Source organism: Besnoitia besnoiti, chromosome XII, assembly GCF_002563875.1.
Source record: "Besnoitia besnoiti strain Bb-Ger1 chromosome XII, whole genome shotgun sequence".
NCBI classification, from domain to species: Eukaryota; Apicomplexa; class Conoidasida; order Eucoccidiorida; family Sarcocystidae; genus Besnoitia; species Besnoitia besnoiti.
Window position 1 is genome coordinate 1 of NC_042367.1, and position 21,028 is coordinate 21,028.

At 62.3% G+C, this 21,028-nt stretch overlaps 1 protein-coding gene across 1 annotated transcript; it reads left to right on the top strand.

The window, feature by feature from the left end:
• Positions 1-5,855: 5,855 nt before the first annotated feature.
• On the top strand, positions 5,856-20,852 carry BESB_022160 (uncharacterized protein; the record flags this gene model as incomplete). The annotated part of the gene is made up of 8 exons (XM_029360918.1): positions 5,856-7,940; positions 8,338-9,035; positions 9,414-15,238; positions 15,756-17,863; positions 18,504-19,022; positions 19,449-19,715; positions 20,109-20,224; positions 20,774-20,852. The coding sequence occupies 8 exons, from the start codon at positions 5,856-5,858 to the stop codon at positions 20,850-20,852; spliced, it is 11,697 nt and encodes a 3,898-aa protein (XP_029215733.1).
• Between the last annotated feature and the right edge of the window lie 176 nt (positions 20,853-21,028).

Consider the following 21,028-nt stretch of genomic DNA (forward strand, 5'->3'; position numbering starts at 1 on the left):
CCTAAACCCTAAACCCTAAACCCTAAACCCTAAAACCCTAAACCCTAAACCCTAAACCCTAAAACCCTAAACCCTAAACCCTAAACCTAAACCCTAAACCCTAAACCCTAAACCCTAAACCCTAAACCCTAAACCCTAAACCCTAAACCCTAAACCCTAAACCCTAAACCTAAACCCTAAACCCTAAACCCTAAACCCTAAACCCTAAACCCTAAACCCTAAACCCTAAACCCTAAACCCTAAACCCTAAACCCTAAACCCTAAACCCTAAACCCTAAACCCTAAACCCTAAACCCTAAACCCTAAACCCTAAACCCTAAACCCTAAACCCTAAACCCTAAACCCTAAAACCCTAAACCCTAAACCCTAAACCCTAAACCCTAAACCCTAAAACCCTAAACCCTAAACCCTAAACCCTAAACCCTAAACCCTAAACCCTAAAACCCTAAACCCTAAACCCTAAACCCTAAACCCTAAAACCCTAAACCCTAAACCCTAAACCCTAAACCTAAACCCTAAAACCTACCTAAACCCTAAACCCCCTAAACCCTAAAACCCTAAACCCTAAACCCTAAACCCTAAACCCTAAACCCTAAACCCTAAAGCCCTACGCACGCACCCGACCGCGGCCAGTGTAGAGTACTTACTGCACGAGTTACTTGTGTGTCCCGGCACTAAATGCGCCACGAGCGAGGACCCGTGACCGCTGCGAGGCTTACACGCCATTCCCGTTTCCGTGGTCTGTCGTACATTTTGCCTGCTGGAAACGGGAATGCATCTGAGTATGCAAGCGGGTCCAGCGCGCAAGTGGATGTGTGGGAGACCCCTTGCAGCGTGCGAGCGGTGAAGGAAGTACTAGGATACGGCATACTTGCGGAGGTATGACGAGAGAGCTGGATCTGTTCACGGTACGTTGACCAGCAGAGATTTGAGGAAAAATGTGAGGCTGATTCCGACTTCGTGTACAATGACAGGATGCCTCCCCTCTCAAGAATGTGTTTGTTCTTTAACGTTCGAATAATGCGCGGCTAACTTGAAGAAAAACCGGCCGAGGTCCTTTGAGGCAGCCCCGCCGACCAAGTACTCATTCAGCTAGGTGTCACCACCATAAAATAAAATGGAAGAACAATCGGCGCCCGTTTGGCTGACCGGGCTATCTTGCTTGGGGGCTAAGCCTGGTTCAACGTCACGGAACAGCCAAAGCGGCGCCGCTGACTCAAGAACGCCTGCGGCGAAGAAGGAAGCTCGGAGAGACGCCCAAAAGCCATCAAGTAATTCATTTACTCCGACTTCTGGCGAATTTCCACAGTAGAGGCCCACTGGGGGATGGCCGCCTCCCAGACAGGATACTTCACAGCATAGACTCCCGGAATAGTGTGTACAGGCTGTACAGTGTGATAGAGATTCTGGCACTCGTGTAACACTTGGAGATAGCCTGATGTATGAGTCCTGTCTCAGCTCCCGATGCCGGCTCCAGAGTACGCGCATCGCGGCACGCGCCGGCTGTTCATTGCGCGTTCCCTGCTTCAGAAGAAAGCTCTAGGTAGTTAATGTTCCCCCGAGACACTTGCGTGCCGCATCTGCTGGGCTGCGACACACGGAGCTCCGGCGCGCCGTGCATGTTGTCGGTGTGCCCTGCCTGTTTGGTTTCTTAGATACACGTCGTATTTGAGTTTTTTATAGGCAGAAATGGGCTAAACGCGAAACGCGGTTTACCGGCACTATCCGACTGGGAGCATCCTCAGCAAGCAGAAGAGTCAACTCAAAAAACTATGTGTTTTAAGGCTATCGCCATTTCTCCTGCAGTAGCAGCCCGTACGTCTGTCCGTCAGTTTGCGGTCCTGAAGCATCAGGTAGGCTCCGGCGCCACGTTTCGCTGAGCCGTCGCAATGAGTCGATCTCCGTCCTGCCGTTGCTGGTGGCCGAGTGATCCAGGTCAGCGGAGGGACGCACCAAGCCAACATGCGGCTGCTGGCAGAGGGCTGCCAGGCGCTTTTGGGTTTATCTAACTCCCACAACGCAACAGCTTATGATACGGGGTCGGCGACCAATCGCATGCGCTTTCGAGCGTCACTGGGAATCCAGTCAGGCGCGTGTCTGTCTGGTAACGAAACTACCGAGGGGGGCACACACCATGCCCAGTAGACGCTCCTGAACAATGATCTGACCTATTTTGTTATGCGCGGAGGATGACTGTATGGTTGAGGCTTTTTCCTGCCGTCCGGGGACACGAATTATCGTATGTATACCTTCGTGTGAAGGTATGACTCGGCTTGCCCCCAAACCGCTGGCAAGCGGAGGTGTCCCAGTGCAATGTGAAATACGCAGTACAAGGAAAGCGGCAAGTGTGCGAGTTATTGCAATTCGTGGGAGCTAGTCATGGCGATTGAATGCTCCCTGCCCATTTCTCTGCAAGAACTCGGCACGAGCACAACTTGACCCCCGAAACCGCGCCTACAGTTTTTTTTGTGCGTTCTCTATTTTCTCTTAAGGAACGAAGACAGAAGACTGCATAAGTGGAAACGCATTGCCAGAGAGCAGTAGAATGTGGAAGCTACACCATCACTTTTTAGTTGACCTCCTAACTTAGCGCCGGCATTCTGCTTCCTGGATAGCGTATGAAAGTAAACCATACCGGCGAGCGGAGAGAATGCCTAAATCCTTCTTTTCTATATTTGAGCGCCTGGGGCGCACACGAAATTTCTAATAATTCCGCTTTGACTCTCCCCTTGTATGACTCCCCCCCCATGTATATTCGTTCACGGCCATGTTGAGGTGTTTTTACATTGTAGGCACACTTTTAGAGTGAATGCAAATTAAGAGGCATGCCGACCGCCGAGCACACAAGCATCTAAAGCATTTGCTAGGGGAGCTGCCTGCGCTGTGACCCCTGGAACGGTGAAGCACTAAGGGTACGGGATAGCAGGATCCTCTGACTGTCGCACCGGCTCAAACGACGCGTGCATGCAATAACTCACTCACTTTCGACGCTTGACTATGTCAGGAGGTGTGTGTACGTTTTCCGAGATGTATGGGTGCAGATCACCGGGCAACTAGCCATGGCGATCCGGGCCATATATACGCATAGATAGAGACACCTTCATGAACGCAGTTTTCAAACAAGGCGTGCCCCTTTTTTTGGGCATGTTGCTTCCAAACATAAGAATTTACAACGTGTATCAGGGAAAGAGTGTGTGAACGAGGTAATTAGTTGCCGCTCTTACGGCATGCCGGCTGTTGACGACGACCGTGCGGAATACACAGACGAGATGATACATGGTCACTATTAGCGATGGCACCGGGTAAAGGGATGGATGGGTCACGCATCGACTGCCTTGCAATGCACTGGCAACACTCGCAAATGCTAGCGAAGCAAACTGGTCAGCGTCCAAGCTACTGAGGAGCATCGAGCGCTACAGGGAAGAAACACAAGGCTACTCACATCATTAAAAAAGAGGCAGCGCTACAGGTTGTTGGCTGAAACCTGTAACGCTGCCTCTTTTACGGGGAGGGGGGCGGACATATATGAACGACCACAAGATATGAACAACTCGATACGAGCAGACCCGACAAGGCTAATCCGAAGCCTGTGAGGCTTTGTCTCGGTACTACCTCTCAGCTTGTAGCAAACCCCGGGTGACGGAGGCCTCTCTCGGCGCGACGACGGACGCGACGTAGAAGAAAACTACCGCGTGATAGGGTACCACCAACGAATCCCTCCACAGATTGAAACCCGGGGTCCCGCCTTCCCTGAAGCCCCTTGCTCGGAAGCCCTGTGCGTGGAGAGGGGGTAGAGGGGGGAGGGGGGGGGAGGGCGAATCTAACTAGCATCTGGAGGAGTTCCTCCAGAGAACACGCGAACTGACATCGCCTGCAAGATGCGGAGGGAACAGTCTCCGAATGGCCCCTGTTAGGGATCTTGGTGACCGCGTGATAATACGCATCTTCGCAGAGTGTCTGACAGCTGCGACAATCGGGTCGTGGAAGACGCAGATACGCCCCGCGAACTTTCGTCTCCGAGGAGACGTGAGCCTATGCGAAGAGCTACGAGGGGGTGAAGCTCATTTGCATTTTGCATTTTCTCTTGGTGCAGTCCTCGCTACTGTTTGAGGCCACCCCAAATCAGGAACAATTCGTGCGCTAAGCTCCACTCAGTAGAGTCCGTCGATGCATTCCCCATTACGGCGAAGATGAACGTGATCTCTGAAGACACTCAGTTCGCCTTGCGCACGGAAGATGCGAGGATGAAGATGTTCCACAGCTCAACCTACTCTGATCTCTCCTCACCGCGGCCGTGTGTCCGCTGGTTTGCCTACCGTAGCAAATAGCGACGTTATGACGTTGCCTGAGCGACCGCTTCGTGTGCCTCTGGAAAGCACGTTAAGAACGCGTGCATAATCTTTTCTGCTGCTGTGCACAGGGCAGGAAGAGGCTTTTCTGAGCCGTCAAATGCTATCCGGCGCGCCGTCCAGAAACTCATCGCCAACGCTCCTCTGGCGGTGAAGGGGGAGAAGATGCACTGCGCGTGCGAGGGCTTATACATATTACAGGGTGTAGGGCGAATACTGCCACTGTTTGACTATGCAAACTGCCTTTATCCTGTACAATCTCGCAGTACCATGGGCGGCTTGCAATGTTGGGGCCACAGGCAGCCATTTCAAACCGTCTCCGCTCTTATTTCTTCGCCGGAAAGCTCAGCCCTTTGCCGACATTTTGCATCCCTCGAAACAACTCGTTTCAGTTCTTACTCACACCTTAGCGAGCCAGCGCCTGTTTCTCTCCTGAGGCCTGAAGTCTCCAATCGTGCCGCCTGCACTACTTGCTTGCTCCATGTGCTCGCCCTATTCTTTTACAGCACTGTTTCGCCTGTTAGCCTTCCGCTCTTTCCTATGGCTCACTGGATGCATCATACCCCCCGAAAGCCTACTCAATCCGGCGGACGCCAAAGTTACCGTGCTCTTATTCAGTTCCGCGAGACACTTCGAAAACATTCTGAAAGGCTAACTTGCGCCGCTCCGCTGCGCCACCGGCCGCTCCCCTGGAGGTCGCAGGGGGGGTTGGGTGCGATCGGCCGAGCAGTGATACTTGCTGTTCCACATCTTCCATGAGTTGTACCCCTCTGTTCAGAATCTTCTTAGATTCATCATTCAAAAATACGAGAGATGAGGGCGCCTGCCTGTCTGTTCGGCTTCGTCTCATGTCGAGGACTAGCACGCTCTTCGTCTTTCCTCAGGACTACAGTTGTACCTGTCAGCCGAATGCACACCGTATCCGCCGTGACTTTTCGCGCCCGCAAAAGTCAAGGGACTCTAGCTGACTACCAGCCTCACCAAGAGGCGGATGCGATTCTTCTTGTTCGATTCTAAAGGTTCTCGATGAACAGCGCCTGTTGCCGTTTAGTCTACCAGCTGCTTGCCGCCGTGGCTACGTGGTCGACGCTTTTTCTTCACATGCGTGTGAGGCTCGATTTTAGTTCATCGCCTAGAGGTTACGGCGGCCACGGCTAAGACTTTTGATGCGGACACTCCGCCTTCTTTTCCCATGGTAGCTTATGTTGGTTCGCCAGTCTTTTTTGTGTGCTCATGCCGCTTCGGCGTGAATCGTGGAGCGTTGCTTCCCCGCCGTCTTCGTCCGCCATGGCGGTCCACGTGTCCCAGCCCTCTCACTTCCCGCGTTTGTCAACTCTGTCGCCTAATACGGCGGCGACTTTCACTGGGTAGCTGTTCCAAGTGGGTGCTGTGTTTCGTCTCTGCCGCAGGAGGATTGCTGCGTGCCGGCAGACTGGCTCTTTTCTGCTCGGATCGTTCCCAACGGGCGTCGCGGCGCGCTGCCTCTCTGAAGGCCACGCTGCTACGATGGCCTCTCCGTGGCCAGCCCTCACGACGCCAGCGGCGGAGTCTGCCGCTGCGTCTGTGCAAGCACCTTTGTCGCGCCGAGCCCTTGAGTGGAGCAGCCGCGGCGGCGACTGTGTCCTCGACGCTCACGCTCCCCTCTCTCGGGACGTATCTGCACAGCCGTCTCCAGAAGACTTTTGCCGCCTCTGCATTCGCACGTCGTCCACCTCCTCCGCTCGCCTCGCCCGCTCGCCCCCCGCTTCTGCTTTGTTCGAATCCCGCGCGTGCGGCAGCCGCGCCTCGTCGACAGCCCAGGCAGCAGGTTGCAATCGCTCTGGCTGCCGGCGTGTCCCGCCGACGCACGAGGACTCGAGCCGCCTTTTCGCGGCACAGAACAGCGTGTCTGAGCATCCACGCAGGTGTGCGGCGGAGTGCCAAGCGTCAAGAGGCTCCGCGACCTCCACGATGCGACGGGAGCGCGGAACGACGTGCGAATCTCGTAGAGCAGAGGACGGACTGGACGGCGACGGGGGGCACGGCGTGTCGGCCGGCCTCCGGCGCGTGAGCGGGGCTTATGCCCATTCTTTGGCCTTTCCTTCTCCCCAGTTTTCACCTCCTGCTGGACTGCGCCCGTCTCTCCACGAGCGCCTGCTCTGTCTCGACATCTCGGGGCAACTCGGCGCAGGCGTGGACCTGCCGAGGTGCCTCGCGCTTCCGCTCCTGCAGCGCCTCTGGCTGGACCGCAACGGAGTGACTGATGCGAGCTTGTGGTCGCTGCGTTTTCTTGGAGAACTTAGATTTCTCTCTTTGCGCGACAACCGCCTGCGCCTGCCTGGGGACGGATTCAGACAGTGCAGTGAAGAGGATGTGTCGCGCGCGCCCGCGCCGCGTTCGCAGCTTGCGCGCGCGTCCGCCTACGGCATCTGCGACCTGGTGCGGTCGCTAGGGAAACTGGAGGTGCTGGATGTGACTGGCAATCGCCTCGTGAGCCTCTTCACTCGCCTAAACTCTCCGACCTTGCGGGTGATAGTCGCGAGGAACAACCGCTTGACGGACTGCATGCTCATTCCTTCGGGCTCTGGGCCCCAGCCCGCGCTCGACGCGCCCCAGCCAGGAGCTGACGCTTCCAGATCGCCTCCTCCCTCGCGCACACTTGCTCTGCCGGCGCTGGAGTGCGTTGACGTCCGCGGAAACGCTCGTTTCGCAGCCATGACGGGCCTTGATGGTGCGCCGCAGCTGAAGACGCTTCTCCTCGATGGAGAACCTTTGCACGCAGCGGCGGCCCAGAGCAGCGGGCGTGCGGGTAGCGACGCAAGCCTTTCGCGCGACGCCAGCGAAGAGGCGAGGCGGGGAGCCTCGCCGCGAGACAGCCGGTTGCGGTTCCACAAACCGCCTGCAGCGGAGGGCGTCGACGAGGAGGCCCCCCCGGGCGCTCGTGAGGAGGCCGCCGAGGGGAGCGGAGTGCCGGTCGACAGCGCACGTGGCGCCGCTTGTGCGAAGCGGATTCGCGAAGCAGAGAGCGAGGAAGGGGACTTCTGGGGCGGCCTCCGGACGTTCCATCACCCCAAACTCGAGATCCTGTCGCTCGCACGCCTCCGGCAGACGGCCTCCGGAAGAAGACTCTCTACGACCGCAAACGCCTCTGACTCCTCTCTTCCGCCCTCGCCCTGCGCGTCTGGCGGCCGCCCCCTGCACTGGCGCCTGCCCGCGTTGCTACGCCTCGATCTCAGCGGCAACCAACTCCGCCGATTCCCCTCTTTCCTGCCGCCTCCTGAACCCGCTGCGGCCGCAGCTGCGGCGGGGGCCGTCTCTAGAGGCTCGCTTTCGTTGCCGCTGCCGCTGCCTGCGCCGTCTTCGTGCTTCGCCGCGCTTGTCTCGCTTTCCCTCGCGGGCAACTGCTTTGGCGACAACGCAGCGCGTGCGCCGCTGGAGGCTTTGACAGGCCTCGCACTCCCGTCTCTGAAGCACCTGGATCTCTCGCGCTGTGCACTGTATGCACTCCCGACGTCGCTATTCAGCGGCAAGGCGCGGCTGCGCGTGCTGCTTCTCAACGGCAACCACTTCGAACGCACGGACGCCTTCCTCCACGCGCTTTGGGGACAGAAGGTAAGGGCCGCCGGCTCGCCCCCCCCCCGTCGAGAGACAGCACAGGCGGCGCTTTTGGGGCTCGCTGACAGTTCGGTACTATCCGCCAGATGCCGTAGAGTTCCTCGGCGTAGTTTACAGTCTGCAGACAAGACACGTGTGCGCTGGAGCTGCTGCGAAGCAAGGAAGAAGAGAATTTGGCAGAGCGAACGTGCGAGGCACGCGACCCCGTCTCTCGTAGTGCGGCCGGTGTGCGCACACCAGGCTGCTGCCGTTGGCGGACATGCGCGTCTCCGTGCGTTCTGCTGTTCCCACGATTGTCCGCGATGACGTGAAGAGCTTTTCTGACGGCGGAGGAGCCGAAGTACCGTGGCGGCGCTTCACTCGCGTTCTGTGTGTGTTTGCTTGCGGTCCCTAGCTCCCTGACCTCCAGCACCTGTCTCTTCGCGACAACCCTTTGACGCGTGACTTGTACTATCCCTTGGAGCGCGACGAAAGCGACCGGGCGGTCTCCGCGCGCCCGTCCGATTCCTCCGCGTCGCCTCCCGACGCAGGAACACGTCAGTTCTTCCCTCCAGCGGATCAGCCTTGGCGAGCGACAGAGGACGAAAAATGCTTCGAGGCTGCAGCTCTCGCACACGCGCAACAAGAAAGACGCACAGGGGCCCGCGACTTGCGCGCAGACGACCGCGGGAGCGAGTCGCCCAGCGCGCGACGGAGCCGAAGCTTGACGCGGCGCTGGGAGGCTCGTGGCCTTCTTCGAGAGGAGCTGCGGCGCTCCTGGGTCATCGGCAGCCGTGAGATAGTTCACGCGAGAGACAGGTTCAGCGACGAGAGCGGGTCAGGGCGAGATGCGTGGAGTCACTGCGGGCGCGGATGGCGGGGAGACAGTCTAGCGGACGCGGAGCTTTCGCCGAGGGGACTCGGGCTGCGGGCTCGGAGTGTCCTCGCCTCGGGACGGGCCCCAGTCTGCGAATCCGCTGCGTGGCGGGCGTCACAGGGGGGGGCTCGGGAGAGAACCGGACGCCCAGGGAGTGCAAAGAGTAGAAGTGGAAGCAGAGGGCGACGCGTGAGACAAACTGTGGCGGACCTGCGCCTGCGACGATTGGTTTACCGGTAAGTGTCTTAATGCAGGGGGTACAGTTCCAGTCTCTCACGACTGTCGCAAGCGTCAAGCACCTCTGCTGACTGGCTCTTCCGCGGTTACTGCCAAAGGCCTCAGGCTCGAGTGTTTGGCTGAGACGCTGGATGTCGGGCCCCGGTTGATACCCATTCTGTATGTCCCCTGAAGAACAGAGCACTTGGCGGCACTGCGCATATCGCGCGAAGTTTCCGCTGCAGCCATTCTGCATTCTGCGCGCCTTCTCGGTGTTTTGGTTGAGAACAAAGGCGCGCGCGATCGCAGTTTTTCGGCTCACGTCTCCGACCCCTTGCAGCTGTCTCCTCTATCTCGTTCGTGCTTTGTGTATCATGGCTTTCTCCACCTTTTTGCAGAGATCGCGTTCGCGTAGCTGTCCCGTCACTCATCTCCCTCGACGGGCTCTTGTTTTCGAGGCGAAACAAAACGCACGCCGCGGCGCCGGACTTTGTGTCTCTCCTCAGTCCGCCGGCTGTCGCCGTCCCTCCGCTGGATTTCCACGCAGCGGCGAACGCGCGAGCTGCGCTCCGCGCCGCTGCGCTCTCGCGTGCACCACCGCCCCGCGAGAGCCCCTCGGCTCCCTCCTCCCCGTCGGCGCAGTCTCCTTCTCGGCGCCCGCCGCCTCTGCCAGCTGCCGATTTGAACTCCGGCGCGTCGCAGCCCGGCCGAGGCCCGCAGCCAGGATCGCTTCACGCGTTTCTGACTGAGGCGCCGCCGCCGAGCCCGGTGGCTCAGGCTCCCGGCGACTCGCCGCGTGACGACGGGGGATCTCTGTTGTTTTGCTCTGCGTCTTCTTCGCTTGCCGCGTCGCAGGGCTCGTCGCTCGCCTCCGCCTTTGCGGCGTCCGCATCGCCGCCAGCCGAGCGCCAGGCGCCGCCGACTCGCGAGGCGGACTCTGGGTCGTCGGCATCCACGTGTTGCCGCCCCCTTCTTCCCCCGCCCTCTGCCGTCTGGGGACCGGCGCCGCGCTTGCAGGCTTTGCAGCGTGGCGACGCGGCGGGCGCTCGCCAGCGGGCTCCCTGCGCGACCCCGGCGTGTCCCCTCGGCCCCGCGGACTCCTCGCCGGCGCCGGAAGTCGCAGCAGCCGCCGCACAGTCCACGACCGAGGACGTGTCCCTTTTTCTCTCCACTTTGTCTCCAGGTGCACAAGAGGCGAATCGCGGGGGGTTAGAACGGGGGAAGACTACGAGCAGGGGGCTGCCATATTCGCGTGTGGATCCCGCGGACCGCACCGAAAACCTTTTCCTCGGAGTGTCCTTCGCGTTGGCGGACAGCTTTCCAGGAGGCGTTTCGGAGCCGCTGCCCGGTCGCGCGTCTTCTACTTTGCCTCTCTCGCTTTCGCTGGCCTCTCTCGCCAGTCTCTCTTCAGGAGATTCCCGTGACGGTGGCGTCCTTCGGCGCGGCGCGGGCGACTCCCGGCGTCAAGGAGGCAGCCACGAGCGCCTCCACAGTCCGCTGCTTGAGTTCTCGTCTCTGTGCTCTGGAGAGGTCCTCGGCGAGTCGCTTGAGAGCTCCTCATCCCCTGCGCTGTCTCTCTCGCCACGTGAGCTGACGGCTGAGCCTGCCGTCTGGTGCTCTCTAAGCGTCTCATCCAGCGCCTCGTTGGGCAGTAAAGAGCCCGTCAGCCGCGCGTCTCTGTTTGCGTCCTGTGCCTCGGCGACGACTTGGGAGCGTTCTGCCGTCTCGACGGCAGCCTCTCCAGCGGCAGGGGGGGCAGCTCGAGAGGCTGCCGTTGCTCGTGCGTGCAGCCCGCCTTCCGCTGCGCCTGCGGGTCCGCCGCGGGGAGCCTCTTGTTTGTTTGCGTCCTGGGCGTCCTCCGCTGCCGAGGTGTCTCCTTCGCGCTCTGCTGACTCCATGCGAGGCCGCGGCGGGTGGGTGTCCGACTCATGCGCGCAGTCTCCTCGTGCGACCGAGGGGACGCGCGGCGCGTGGCGCCCGTCGCGACCGCTTTCTCTTCGCACGCGCAGCAGCTTTCGGCCGAGGTCTGCATCCGCGCCTCCCGGGAGCGAGGTCTCCCGCGCCCCCTTTGGTGGGCGAATCTGTATCCACGGCTTTCGCGCGGGTTCGCGATCGAGTGTCCCGCCCTCGCCGCGCAACCTCAAAGGGGTGCGGCGCGCCCTGCACAACGAAAACGAAGGCGGAGCCGGGCGCCTCGCGCGCGCGGGCGACTGGGGCAGCCAGGAGCGAGCTGCAGAAGACTCGAAAGGAGAGGACGCGCAGCAGCATGGCAGCGGCTGTGCGGCAGACGTCGCGAGCTTCCGAGGAATCCGGTCAGCTGAGGCAGGCGGCCCTCCAGACGGGCTGCGGCAGACCCGAGAGGCGAACGGAGAACCAGAGGATGCAGAGTCGAACGCAGACAGCGACACTCGAGTTGAGCGAAAAGAGCGGAGAGAGGCGCTTCCAAGAGAAGCAGACGGGACTCAGGCGGACGTCGAGGACGAGCCGCCTCCAGACGGCTTCTCCTCGCCCCAGCCGGATTCCGAGGGCGCCGGTAGAAAAAAACACAGTCCCCGCGGCGCGGCTGCGGGAGGAGAAGAGGAACTCGGCGTCGCAAAGGAGGAGGCGGAAGGCGTGCTACCATCCTCTCTTCTTTGGTTTTCCTCTGCCTCTCGCGCCCCGGCTGTTTCGCATCCTCCATCTCCCACGCAGGCGCCCAGGCCATCGCTTGACGAGTTTCATGCGGGCGACAGATCGGCGCGCGGCCGTCTCGCTGAGTTGCAGGACTCATGGAAATCTGGCGTAGCAGGTTCCTGCTGGGACGACACCGGGGCGGCGCTGGGCCCCCTTGGGGGACTGCAGTCGCCTCAGGGGCCGCCGTGTGGTGAACCCGCGAACGGCTTCTCAGAGGCGTGTCCAACTCTTCTCTTGACGGCGGAGCATTGTCGTCCAGCCGCGCAGCGGCGCAAGAGCCCAGCGCCGGAGCGTCGGAGTGGCGACGGCCCCGAGCCGACGGAGGCGTCACGCCGCGCAGCGGCCCTGGGCACGAGCGGAGGATTCGAGGCCTGCGCCGCGGGTGACGGCGAGCCCCAGAGCGCTCTCCTGTTGTCAGCTTCGCGATCGGGGAGGGTGAGAGAGGCGGAGCCTTGCGACTCTGCAGCGTCCACAGCCGGCGAGCTCCCCCGCTGGCACGACGAGGCAACTGCCGCGCCTTTGCTGCTGCGCAGTGCTGCAGAGACCGAGCATGCCGGGAGGGGACTGCGAGGAAAGCGACCGGAGGAACTCGGGTGCGGTACGCAGGAAGTTGCATGTCGAGACGGAGGTTGCGCGCGAGTCGCGCGCCCCGGATGCCGCACCGAGAAGGCAGCCGGCGTGTGGGGCGACGCAAGGAGACAGCAGAAGACGGACGAGTCAGCCAGGGGAGAGACGACCGCTGCGAGGAAGGCCCGCCTAGCCCTGCCTCTTGCGTCGAGCAGCGACAAGGAGTCCCGCCAGCCAGGGGAACAGATCCAGGGCTCAGTTTCGCTTTCTCGTGCGTGTCCTGTAGGCCAGGCGCTGAGTTCCTCGGCGGAAGGCAGCGCTGAAGAAAGGCTTCAGCCGGAAGCGGCGCCCCGTTGTCCTGCGGCGGATGCCCATCCACAGGCTTTCAGAGCTTGTCAGGAGAAAACCGACGCCGATCAAGAGCTCATGGGCGAAGCCATGTGCTGGAGACGCGCTGTCGACTTCTCCGCCAGTTCAGAGCAAGGCGAACAATTTTTCGTCGCTGCTCCTGTGTGTCGGGGTCCGCGAAGCGGAGCCTCGAACCGCGCGAATGCGCTATCGACTTTGAGCCTCGCGGCTGTCTCCGCCGCAGACGCGCACGCCGCGTGCAAGCCGAGACTCAGCGTAGAGGCGCCTTCCACGGAGAAAGCCGCCGCGGGATCGACTGTGAACAAATCCTCGAAGGCGGTGGCGAGCAGCTTTTTCCCCGTTTCTGCAGGTCCCCGAGACAGTGCCTGGTGCGCCGCGACGCCCCGCGTGCTGCTGTCAGGCAACTTTCTCGCTGGAGAAGGCAACGCGGCGGCGGACCATCTGACGGAGGCCCGACGGAGGTCTCCGTCAGCGCCCCCAGTAGGGACGCAGGGCGCTGAGGCTGCCTGCGCCTCCGCTTCGAATCCAGTCGCCACGGAAGAAGCAAGCGGTTGCGCGAGTTCGTCGCCTTCGAGTGCGCGGAGCCTAGCGGCCGCTGCGTCGCTGTCGGCTCCCTGCAGCGCGACCGGAGCTTTTACAGGACTCTCCAGCAAGCCTCTCGCCGCGAGCTCAGTCCGCGACGGCAAGGGTGAACTGCTTGACGCCCCATACTGTTCGTCTTCCGCCGAGGGCGGCAGCACCTGTGCTGCGACACTTTCTCGCGGCTCTGCGGCGAAGTCTCACTCAGAGGTCGTGGAGGGATGCGAGCTTGGAGGGCGAAGCCAGGATCTTGAGGCGCGGGGCCGTATGATGTCACAGCAGAGCAGAGCCGGCGAACGGGGCTTCGGAGGGTCGCTCGATTCTCCGTGTGAACGTTTCTTTGGTTCACCAGCTTCTGCGAAGGAACTGACGAAGGCGTCTTCCCCTCGCAGTTCGTGTCGCCCGTCCACCGACCTGTCGCTCTCTCTGTCGAGCTCGTGCCTGAGTCATGACCGCCAAAGCAGCCCGTCGATCCTCCTGCCGGCGGCGGCAGCGCGGGGGGACTCGCCAGGATCTTCCGGCGAACAGGGAAGAAGCGACGATGAATACGCCGCCGAAAGCCCTGACAGAGGGCGGTGGAGCGATGGCTGGGCCGCAGCTGCGGGGCTCCTGCCCCCCACAAAGCCCGCGGCGGGTCAGACAGCGACACACTCGCCGGTCGCCCCTGTCGCGTTGGCCTCTTCCGAGACGGGGAGCCAAGGCAGGGATCTTCGTTCTGCGTGTGTATATAACTCAGACGTGGAAGAAGCAACTGGCGCATGGCGAACTGGAGAAAAAATCCAGAGGGATGCGTCGTCGCCGTCTTCGCGGCTCGCAGGAAGGTTTCGGTTTCCTTCCTCGCGTAGACGAGCCCTGCGCAGTCTCCTCGCGCCCTCGCTCGACTTCGGTGCGGCCGCCTCTCCCCCGGCGTCACCTCTGGGCTCCGAAGGCGTAGGCGTGGGCGCCGAGGCGCCGCCCAGCAGGACGCGGTTTGTGAGGGAGACAAACACGGGCTGCCGAGAGGATGAGTTTTCAGGACCGAACGAGGGAAAAGACGAAGGCAGAGCGCATCCAACAGACGCAATCGCTCTGGCGAGCGCGCGCGATGCAGGACGGCGAGGAGCAGACGGCGAGGTGAAGTACTGCGCCCGAGGCGCCGCAGAGGAACCCTTGTCTGCGGGTCTCGCCAGGTTGACTGCCGGGCAGCCGGAGGCGGAGGCTGAGGGCGGAAGAGCCACACGGAATCGCGGAAGAGGCCGAGAGGAGCCGACGCGCGGCGAGGAGGGCCCGTGGCAATCAGCCGTTCGAGATGACGTTGCCGCACGGGGGACAGAGACGCAGAGCAGGGCGGCCACGAGATTCACCAGCGGCGAGGCTCTTCAGAGGCGAGGGCCTGGGCTGGAGTCCGCGAAGCGTCCGCAGTGCCCGCCGCGGACGCCAGGCGGGGACGCAGCTGGGAAAAGCGCAGTGCCGGTGAGCGCGACAGCCGCTGGCAGGCAGCCTCGAGAAGGAGGCGGGCGAGCGTGCGCGCCGCGCGTCGAACCCCGCGCGCCACGGAAGGGCTTCTGCAGCGAGTCCGCAGCGTGTGATGCGCGTTTTCGTCCTCTCTCGGACTTCACCGAGACCCGCCTGAGCCGACTGGATGCCGTTCTGGAGAAAGCAGGAAGGCGCCACGCCGCTGCACTCGGCGACGCACCCGGTGGCGCGGAAGAAGGCAACTGGATCCCCGTGGGCGTCTGCAAGGCGTTAATCGATGTCGTCGCGAAGGAAATCCATCAAGTCGCCTCTACGAGAGCGTCTGGCTCGGGGGTCCGCGGCAGCCCGCCGCAGGAGGATGCCTGCGCCTCCTCTTCGGGCTCGTCCGTTTCTCAGGCGCCGGTCCCTTGGCCCTCGCCCGCCTCGTCGGTCTGCGCTGTCGCCTCGGCCGCTCACACCGCTCCGGCTAGGTCAAGCTCGCGAGAAAGAGGGTCGCCCTGCGGTGCGGCGCTGGCGCAAGCCGTCGAGTCGCTAAAAGCCGTCGCGAAGAACGGAATCCTCGCCGCTGTGCAGGTCCCAGGTAAGCAGGTGGGGACCATCGTGGCGACATTGGCAAACACCCTACAACCTTCAATCAACGATCCACATATATATATATATATATATATTCATGCGTTGCCTTCTCTGTTTAAATGAGATTGGGTGGTTTTTTCCGTCCTCAAATGCGAGTGGCTCTACCAAGCAGGGGGACGGAGTTCATTCCTCTCAAGGCTCACGCGCCTCCCCCAAGCCAGCGTCATCACAGCGCTGACTTCATCTGCGAAACCCAATCTACGCACCGGACTTTCAGTTGGAAGGACGACGGCGGGAGCGCCGAGGGACACCGGCGGCAATTCGTGAGCTACACACTACTTCCTATCTTGGGTTTCCCGCGACGTCTCTTCGCGTTGGAGTTTCCTTCTCTTCCGTACTCTGGTCTCTGGGTCCTGCATGCGGGCGGCGGCCCGTCGCCCCAAGACTCCAGGCGAGCGTGCCTCTGCCTCGATGCCTTCGACGTCTCGCTGAGGTCCGGTTTTTTGTGTGCGCCCTGTTTTCAGGCCGGACAGGCGAGGACGCGTGCATTCCGCGCGCCGCCGCGCTTCAGATCGTCTCTCAGTTCATCGCGCACTGCGTTTGCGTCGGGCGTCGACAGGCGCCTGGCGTCGGAGATCCACGGGACTCGCCTCGAGCGGCGAGGCGCCTGCAGGCGGGCGCCTCCGGCCAGGCGCCGGCCGCGGCCTGGCTGCGCGACGCAGGCCCGGAGAGCCCAGAGCCGGGCCAGGCGGCGGACGGACTCGGTTTTTGCGGTGGTTCACAGCCTTCTGCGGCCGCCGCAGGTAGCGGGGGAGGTTCAGTGTACTCCGCGTTCTTCGCGCGGCCTGCTGAGTCCTCCTTGGAGGATCTTGAGAGACGAGGCGCAGAGCGTCGCCTTCCGCCGGCCGGCGAGGCGGAGCGCTCTCAGGCTGCGCGGCTGCGAGCTGCGGCGGCAGCTGCTGAGGGCGGCGGGCTCAGCGAGGCAGACGTCTGGCCTCTCCGGCGCATTGCCGCGGTTGCTTCGCAGGTGCGTCAGGCTCTCAGTGAACCGCCGGGAGTCGCGGCTGCGGCGGGGGACGCCCCGTCAAACGCAGAGGCGGCGAGCCCCAGCCGGCTCGACCGAGAAACGAACTCTGGTCCTGGGTGTGGGAGAAGGGGGTGGGGGTGGCGCGTTGAGGACGTCCGCCAGCAGCTGGACGCCCCGCTGCGGGCGCTGGACGCGGCGCTGATGGAGAGAGCCGTGCGGCTTTGCGCCGAGAACCAGGCGGAGGAGCCGGGGTCTGCTTCACCAGCGTGGCCTCGCGTCTATGACTCTGTAGAAGGCACCCCCGTCTGGGCGTCTGGCGGCACACCGCTGGAGCTTGATGACCTCCTCTCTGCTGATTTCCCTCGCGCGCCCTCCGAACTCGCAGGCCCGGCACCAGACGCCCGCGTGGCGCCCCTCGCCGTGGGAACTGGCCTCTTCGCCAGTTTCGAGGAGACAGGCCCCGCAGCGCCTCGCCTAGGTCTGGTGTGGGCGCCGCCCAGGGGCGCGGGCCACGCGGCCCGCGCTGGGGCGACAGGGCGCGCGGAAGTCGCGGGCCTTCGCCGCGAGTTCTCGGCCGCAGAGATCGTGAAGGCGCACCCTGGCGGCTGCCTCGTCGTGGACTACCCTGCCAACTGGAAGCAGGGGCCGCACCACGACAGCGCGCGTGTTTCCTCAGAGTCTGCACGCGAGCTCAGACGCACCCGTGCGGTGGAGCACCGAATCGCACAAGGCGCGCGTCAGCGATTCGAGGCCTGGCTGGCTGACCGACGCGCAGCGCGGCAGCGGCTGCGCGAAGAGCGGCGGCGCCGCCGCCAGAGCGCGGAGGAGGCGGCACGCCGGGGAGCGCCCGAAGGCCAGGCGGAGAGCGGCGCGTCTCTCAAGCGGAGAGAGACTGGAGAGACGGCACGCCGAAGGGCGGCGATAGAGAGCGGGCGAACGGCGGAAGCGCGTCTTTTGCCCAGCGAGCGCCCCTGGTCGGAGGGACGCGCAGCGGCCCTGCGAGGCACTGACGGCGTCGCGAAGGTCGACGGGGCACTGGTGAAGAGAGGAAAGCTTCTGCGGCCGACAGGCGCGAACGCGCCGGTAGCGAGAGGGAAGATGTCCGCTTTCCAAGTTCAGCCCCGCCGCGAGGCGGAGGCGCGCGGGGACGGCCGGGCTCCTGCAGGCCTCGCGCACCGCGAGCGCCTGCGCACCTGCGGAAAGCCTGAGCCTCTAGCGCCGCGGCAGACGCTGTCGCCGGAGCGCCAGACGCAAACTGTGCCTCTGCAGCGCGCCGGTGTGCGCTCGCGCGCGGAAGAAACGACTTCAAGGCGAGGCGACCTGACTAGAGATCGACCTAGGGAGGGACGCGCGCGGAATGCTCCCGCAGCCGATGCTGCGGCGTCGCTGAAGGGGCGGCTCTTAATCGCCTCCTCGCAGATGGCCCTCGCGCCGAAGCGCTGTGCCGGGCGAGAGACAGAACGGTATGGAGACACGGCGACGGCAGCAGTTGACCGCAGGCGGCCTGCGGGGGGAGAGCGGGCGGCGGAAGGAGGAAAGCAGGAGGCGAGCGCGCCAGACGCGGGCGCATCGGGCGATGGAGAGGAAGAGATGCGCATCATCACAGTAAGCTGCATGCGACGATCGAGGGACGTGCGACGCTCGCCCCACAGCTGCGCGACGCAGCTGTCTGCGCTCGCTCACTAGCCCAGCTCACGCACGACATCTGACGGTGAACTAACGTTCCTGACTGAATCTTTTTCAATAACGGCGCGGGCTCGTAACGAAGCGCTGTCATGCGCGCCTGACCAGTCTGTGTAGTGCGCCCCTGGCATATCGTGCGTGGTCTCTTGCCCTACGCATGGCTACAACAGGAACCGGAAGAGATATGTTTGCGGAGAGCTTCGCATCTCATTCACGGCAGCTCGGCCTTTTCCAGCGCTTCTGTTTTCGATGTGTGGAGGCCGTGTTGGCTTTCGCCTTGAGGGATGAGGCTTGTGTGGGTGACACGCCGACTAACGAGATGCGTGCTGTGGTTCATTTACGAAGAGGCGTGCGCCGCCGCCTTCCATTCTTGAGTCGCTTTTTCGCAGAGAGTCGACAGGCAGCACGGATGCGTCGTTCTTCGCGGGGGGAGGGGGGGGGTTATCGGGGGTGGAGTGCCGGGCTGTTATTTATCCTGTGTGGGCCGTCTGGGAAGCATGCGGAGCGAGAACTTATGGGCGTCTGTTCACTCGTGCGTGGCGCCTGCTTTCTGTCTTTCCAGGCTCTCATGGCAATGCGGCGCGAGGCCTCCTCTCCCGCGTCGACTCGGTCGCCTTCGCTTCCTTCCTACTGCCCTCTCCGTGTTCGTCGCACGCCGCATCTCGCCTTGGTTTCCTCCTTCTCCTCGTTTCTCTGGTCTTCTCCTTCTCTGCGTCCGACGTCGCTGGAGAGCTCGGAGCGGCCTCCATCAGAAAGCATCGCCTCCTCGTCAGGGGAATGCCCAAGGGCCGCAGGTCGGGGCATCTCTCTGCTCGCTCCGCGGAGTGCCGGCCTCCCGGCGCCGCGGAGCAGCGTCAACATTCTCTTTTTCTGTGCGCCGAGCGTGCGTCTTCTGCGAAAGATCTTCAACGCGCCTGGGGGCTTCGCGAACGAGCCGCCGGCGACTGCCTCCGCCCTGCCAAGCGGAGCTGCAATCCGCGGGCGCGGCGACGATCGCGAACTCGAATCTCGCACGAGAGACAAAAAGGCCGGTCCCAACAACCACTTCCAGTGTCTTCTCTTTGGAAGGACTGTAGAGGAGGTAACTCTGCACGCAGTTGAGGGACTCGCTGTAGCGCTCCCATCCACCTGCACACATGCATGCACATATATACGTATATACATATATATTTGTGTATATGCACATATTTGGGTGTGTATGTGCACGCGCCCGTGAGCTTTACCGGCGTGGTGTTCCGTCGACCTCAATGGGTGAATTCAGGAATCTGCGCTTTCGTCTGTCTTTCCGTTGCGTCCAAGAGCTTGCCTAGCTGTGGCGCCTCAGGCGTGCCGATGTGGCCTTTCGAGCCTTGTGATCCCTCTCTCCTCACAACTGCAGAGCTTTGCGGGCTTCCTTTTTGTCGAAATGAAGCGCAGCTGAATCGGAAAACGGTTCGCCCCGCGTAGCCGTGCAGAGGGGGAAGCGCGACTCACCGTCCCGCGCGGCGATGCCTGTTGCGTCCTGCAGGCAGAAGCGGCTGCGCGAATGGTCGTGGAGCGCCGGCGCGGTCTCCTTGAGCAGGGCGTGGAGAGGTGCACCAAAGTTTTGGCCGCGCTGGACAAGCCCCGAGACGCGCATGCGGCGGCGCTGCAGACCGAGCGGCTGCAGGCGGAGCGGTGCGTGAAGGCCTTTCAGAGGCAGCTGCGCGAGCTGCGTGAGGCGGGCGCAGAGGAGACACGCGAAGTCCTCGTCTGCGCAGTCGCATGCAGGAAGTGCGTCTCGGCGTCTGTGGAGGTAAGCAGACGGAGGTTGCGGATGGACTCGCAGGTGCGCCCGCATGCCCCTGTGTGAAGTGGAATTAGCCTGCGCGTCTACGCCGCAAGAGATTTTTGAGTCAGCGATCTCCGTTTGAAGGCCCGTTTGTGGCTATGTGCAGCAAGGGGGGGATGCTACCGCAGAGGAGCGGGGGATGTATTCGGCTTGGCGCAAGGCTGGCGCAGAAACAGGTGGAGATGCGGGGGGGGGGGGGGGGGGGGGGAAGTAGAATAGAGGGCACGCAGGGAGGAGGGGAGTCCGCGCACGCGCGGGGCATGCGCATGCGACGGGCGTCTAGCCCGATATTTAGCCGCGGGGGCTCCTCCTCTTTCTCAGTTTGCACCTGGCTGCCTCGCCTTTTGGTTTTCTCAGGAGACTACGAAAGGACAAGTCGAGGAGGGTCACTTGCTGCGCGCGGTGGAGGCCGCTCGCCGGCAAGGTGCAGACTGCGTGGACTTTGCTGCCGCTGGAATCGTCGGCTTGCTCGAGTGAGAGAGCCACGACAGGGTCGACGTTGGCAGTGTTACTTCGCAACAGAAAGAGTACCGAGAACCCTGCTCAGAGTATGGGGAGTTCAAACTCGTCTGCCAGGGGCACTCCGCAGCGCTCGGCAGCCCCCACTCGCCAGCCAGTAGCGCAGAACTCGCTGTTGGATACAGCATACATAGAATGGTGCGCTACATTTTTAGTTGCCTTGAGATCAGCTGTGTAAATAGTTCTTTTTTATTCGAAGAACTAGGGTCGAACTCGCACAGCATGACTGTTTCGGGGGCGCGCCGCAGCTCTTTTGAGACGTCCGCGTCGCATGCCCAAAGGAGGAAATGCGTTTGGAGTGAGACAGACTATACCGTAGGAGGAGACCTGCGTGCCGCGCCCGCAAGCAACTGCGAGGCTCGCGAAGCAGTTCCGCAGCGTAGGCGGAGCTGGGATGACTCCAGGCCTTGAGACGTGGTGCGCCGTCCCGGCGCGTTTCATTTCGTGTGCCGGTGCGGCAAGCACGCATTTTCGACAGGCGTTTTTCTCTCTTGTGTCTGCAGCCCGACACGCGCGGCGCCGCTGTACCACGTGCTGTACGAAGCTCCGTGGTCAGGTCGCCGCAGGGAGCAGGCCGGATGAAGCCTCAGGCAGCTTCTTGCGCTTGGAGGGATGCCACTGCGCTTCAGATATGCCAAACGTCGGCGCAGGGAGACACACTCGAGGGTGCGGGCCTCGCAGGTATACAGGTCGCGGAGGCGAAGGTGTGTTGCCGGCTTCTGTATAGCAACCAAGAAGATCGTTTGGCGTCTCTTCTA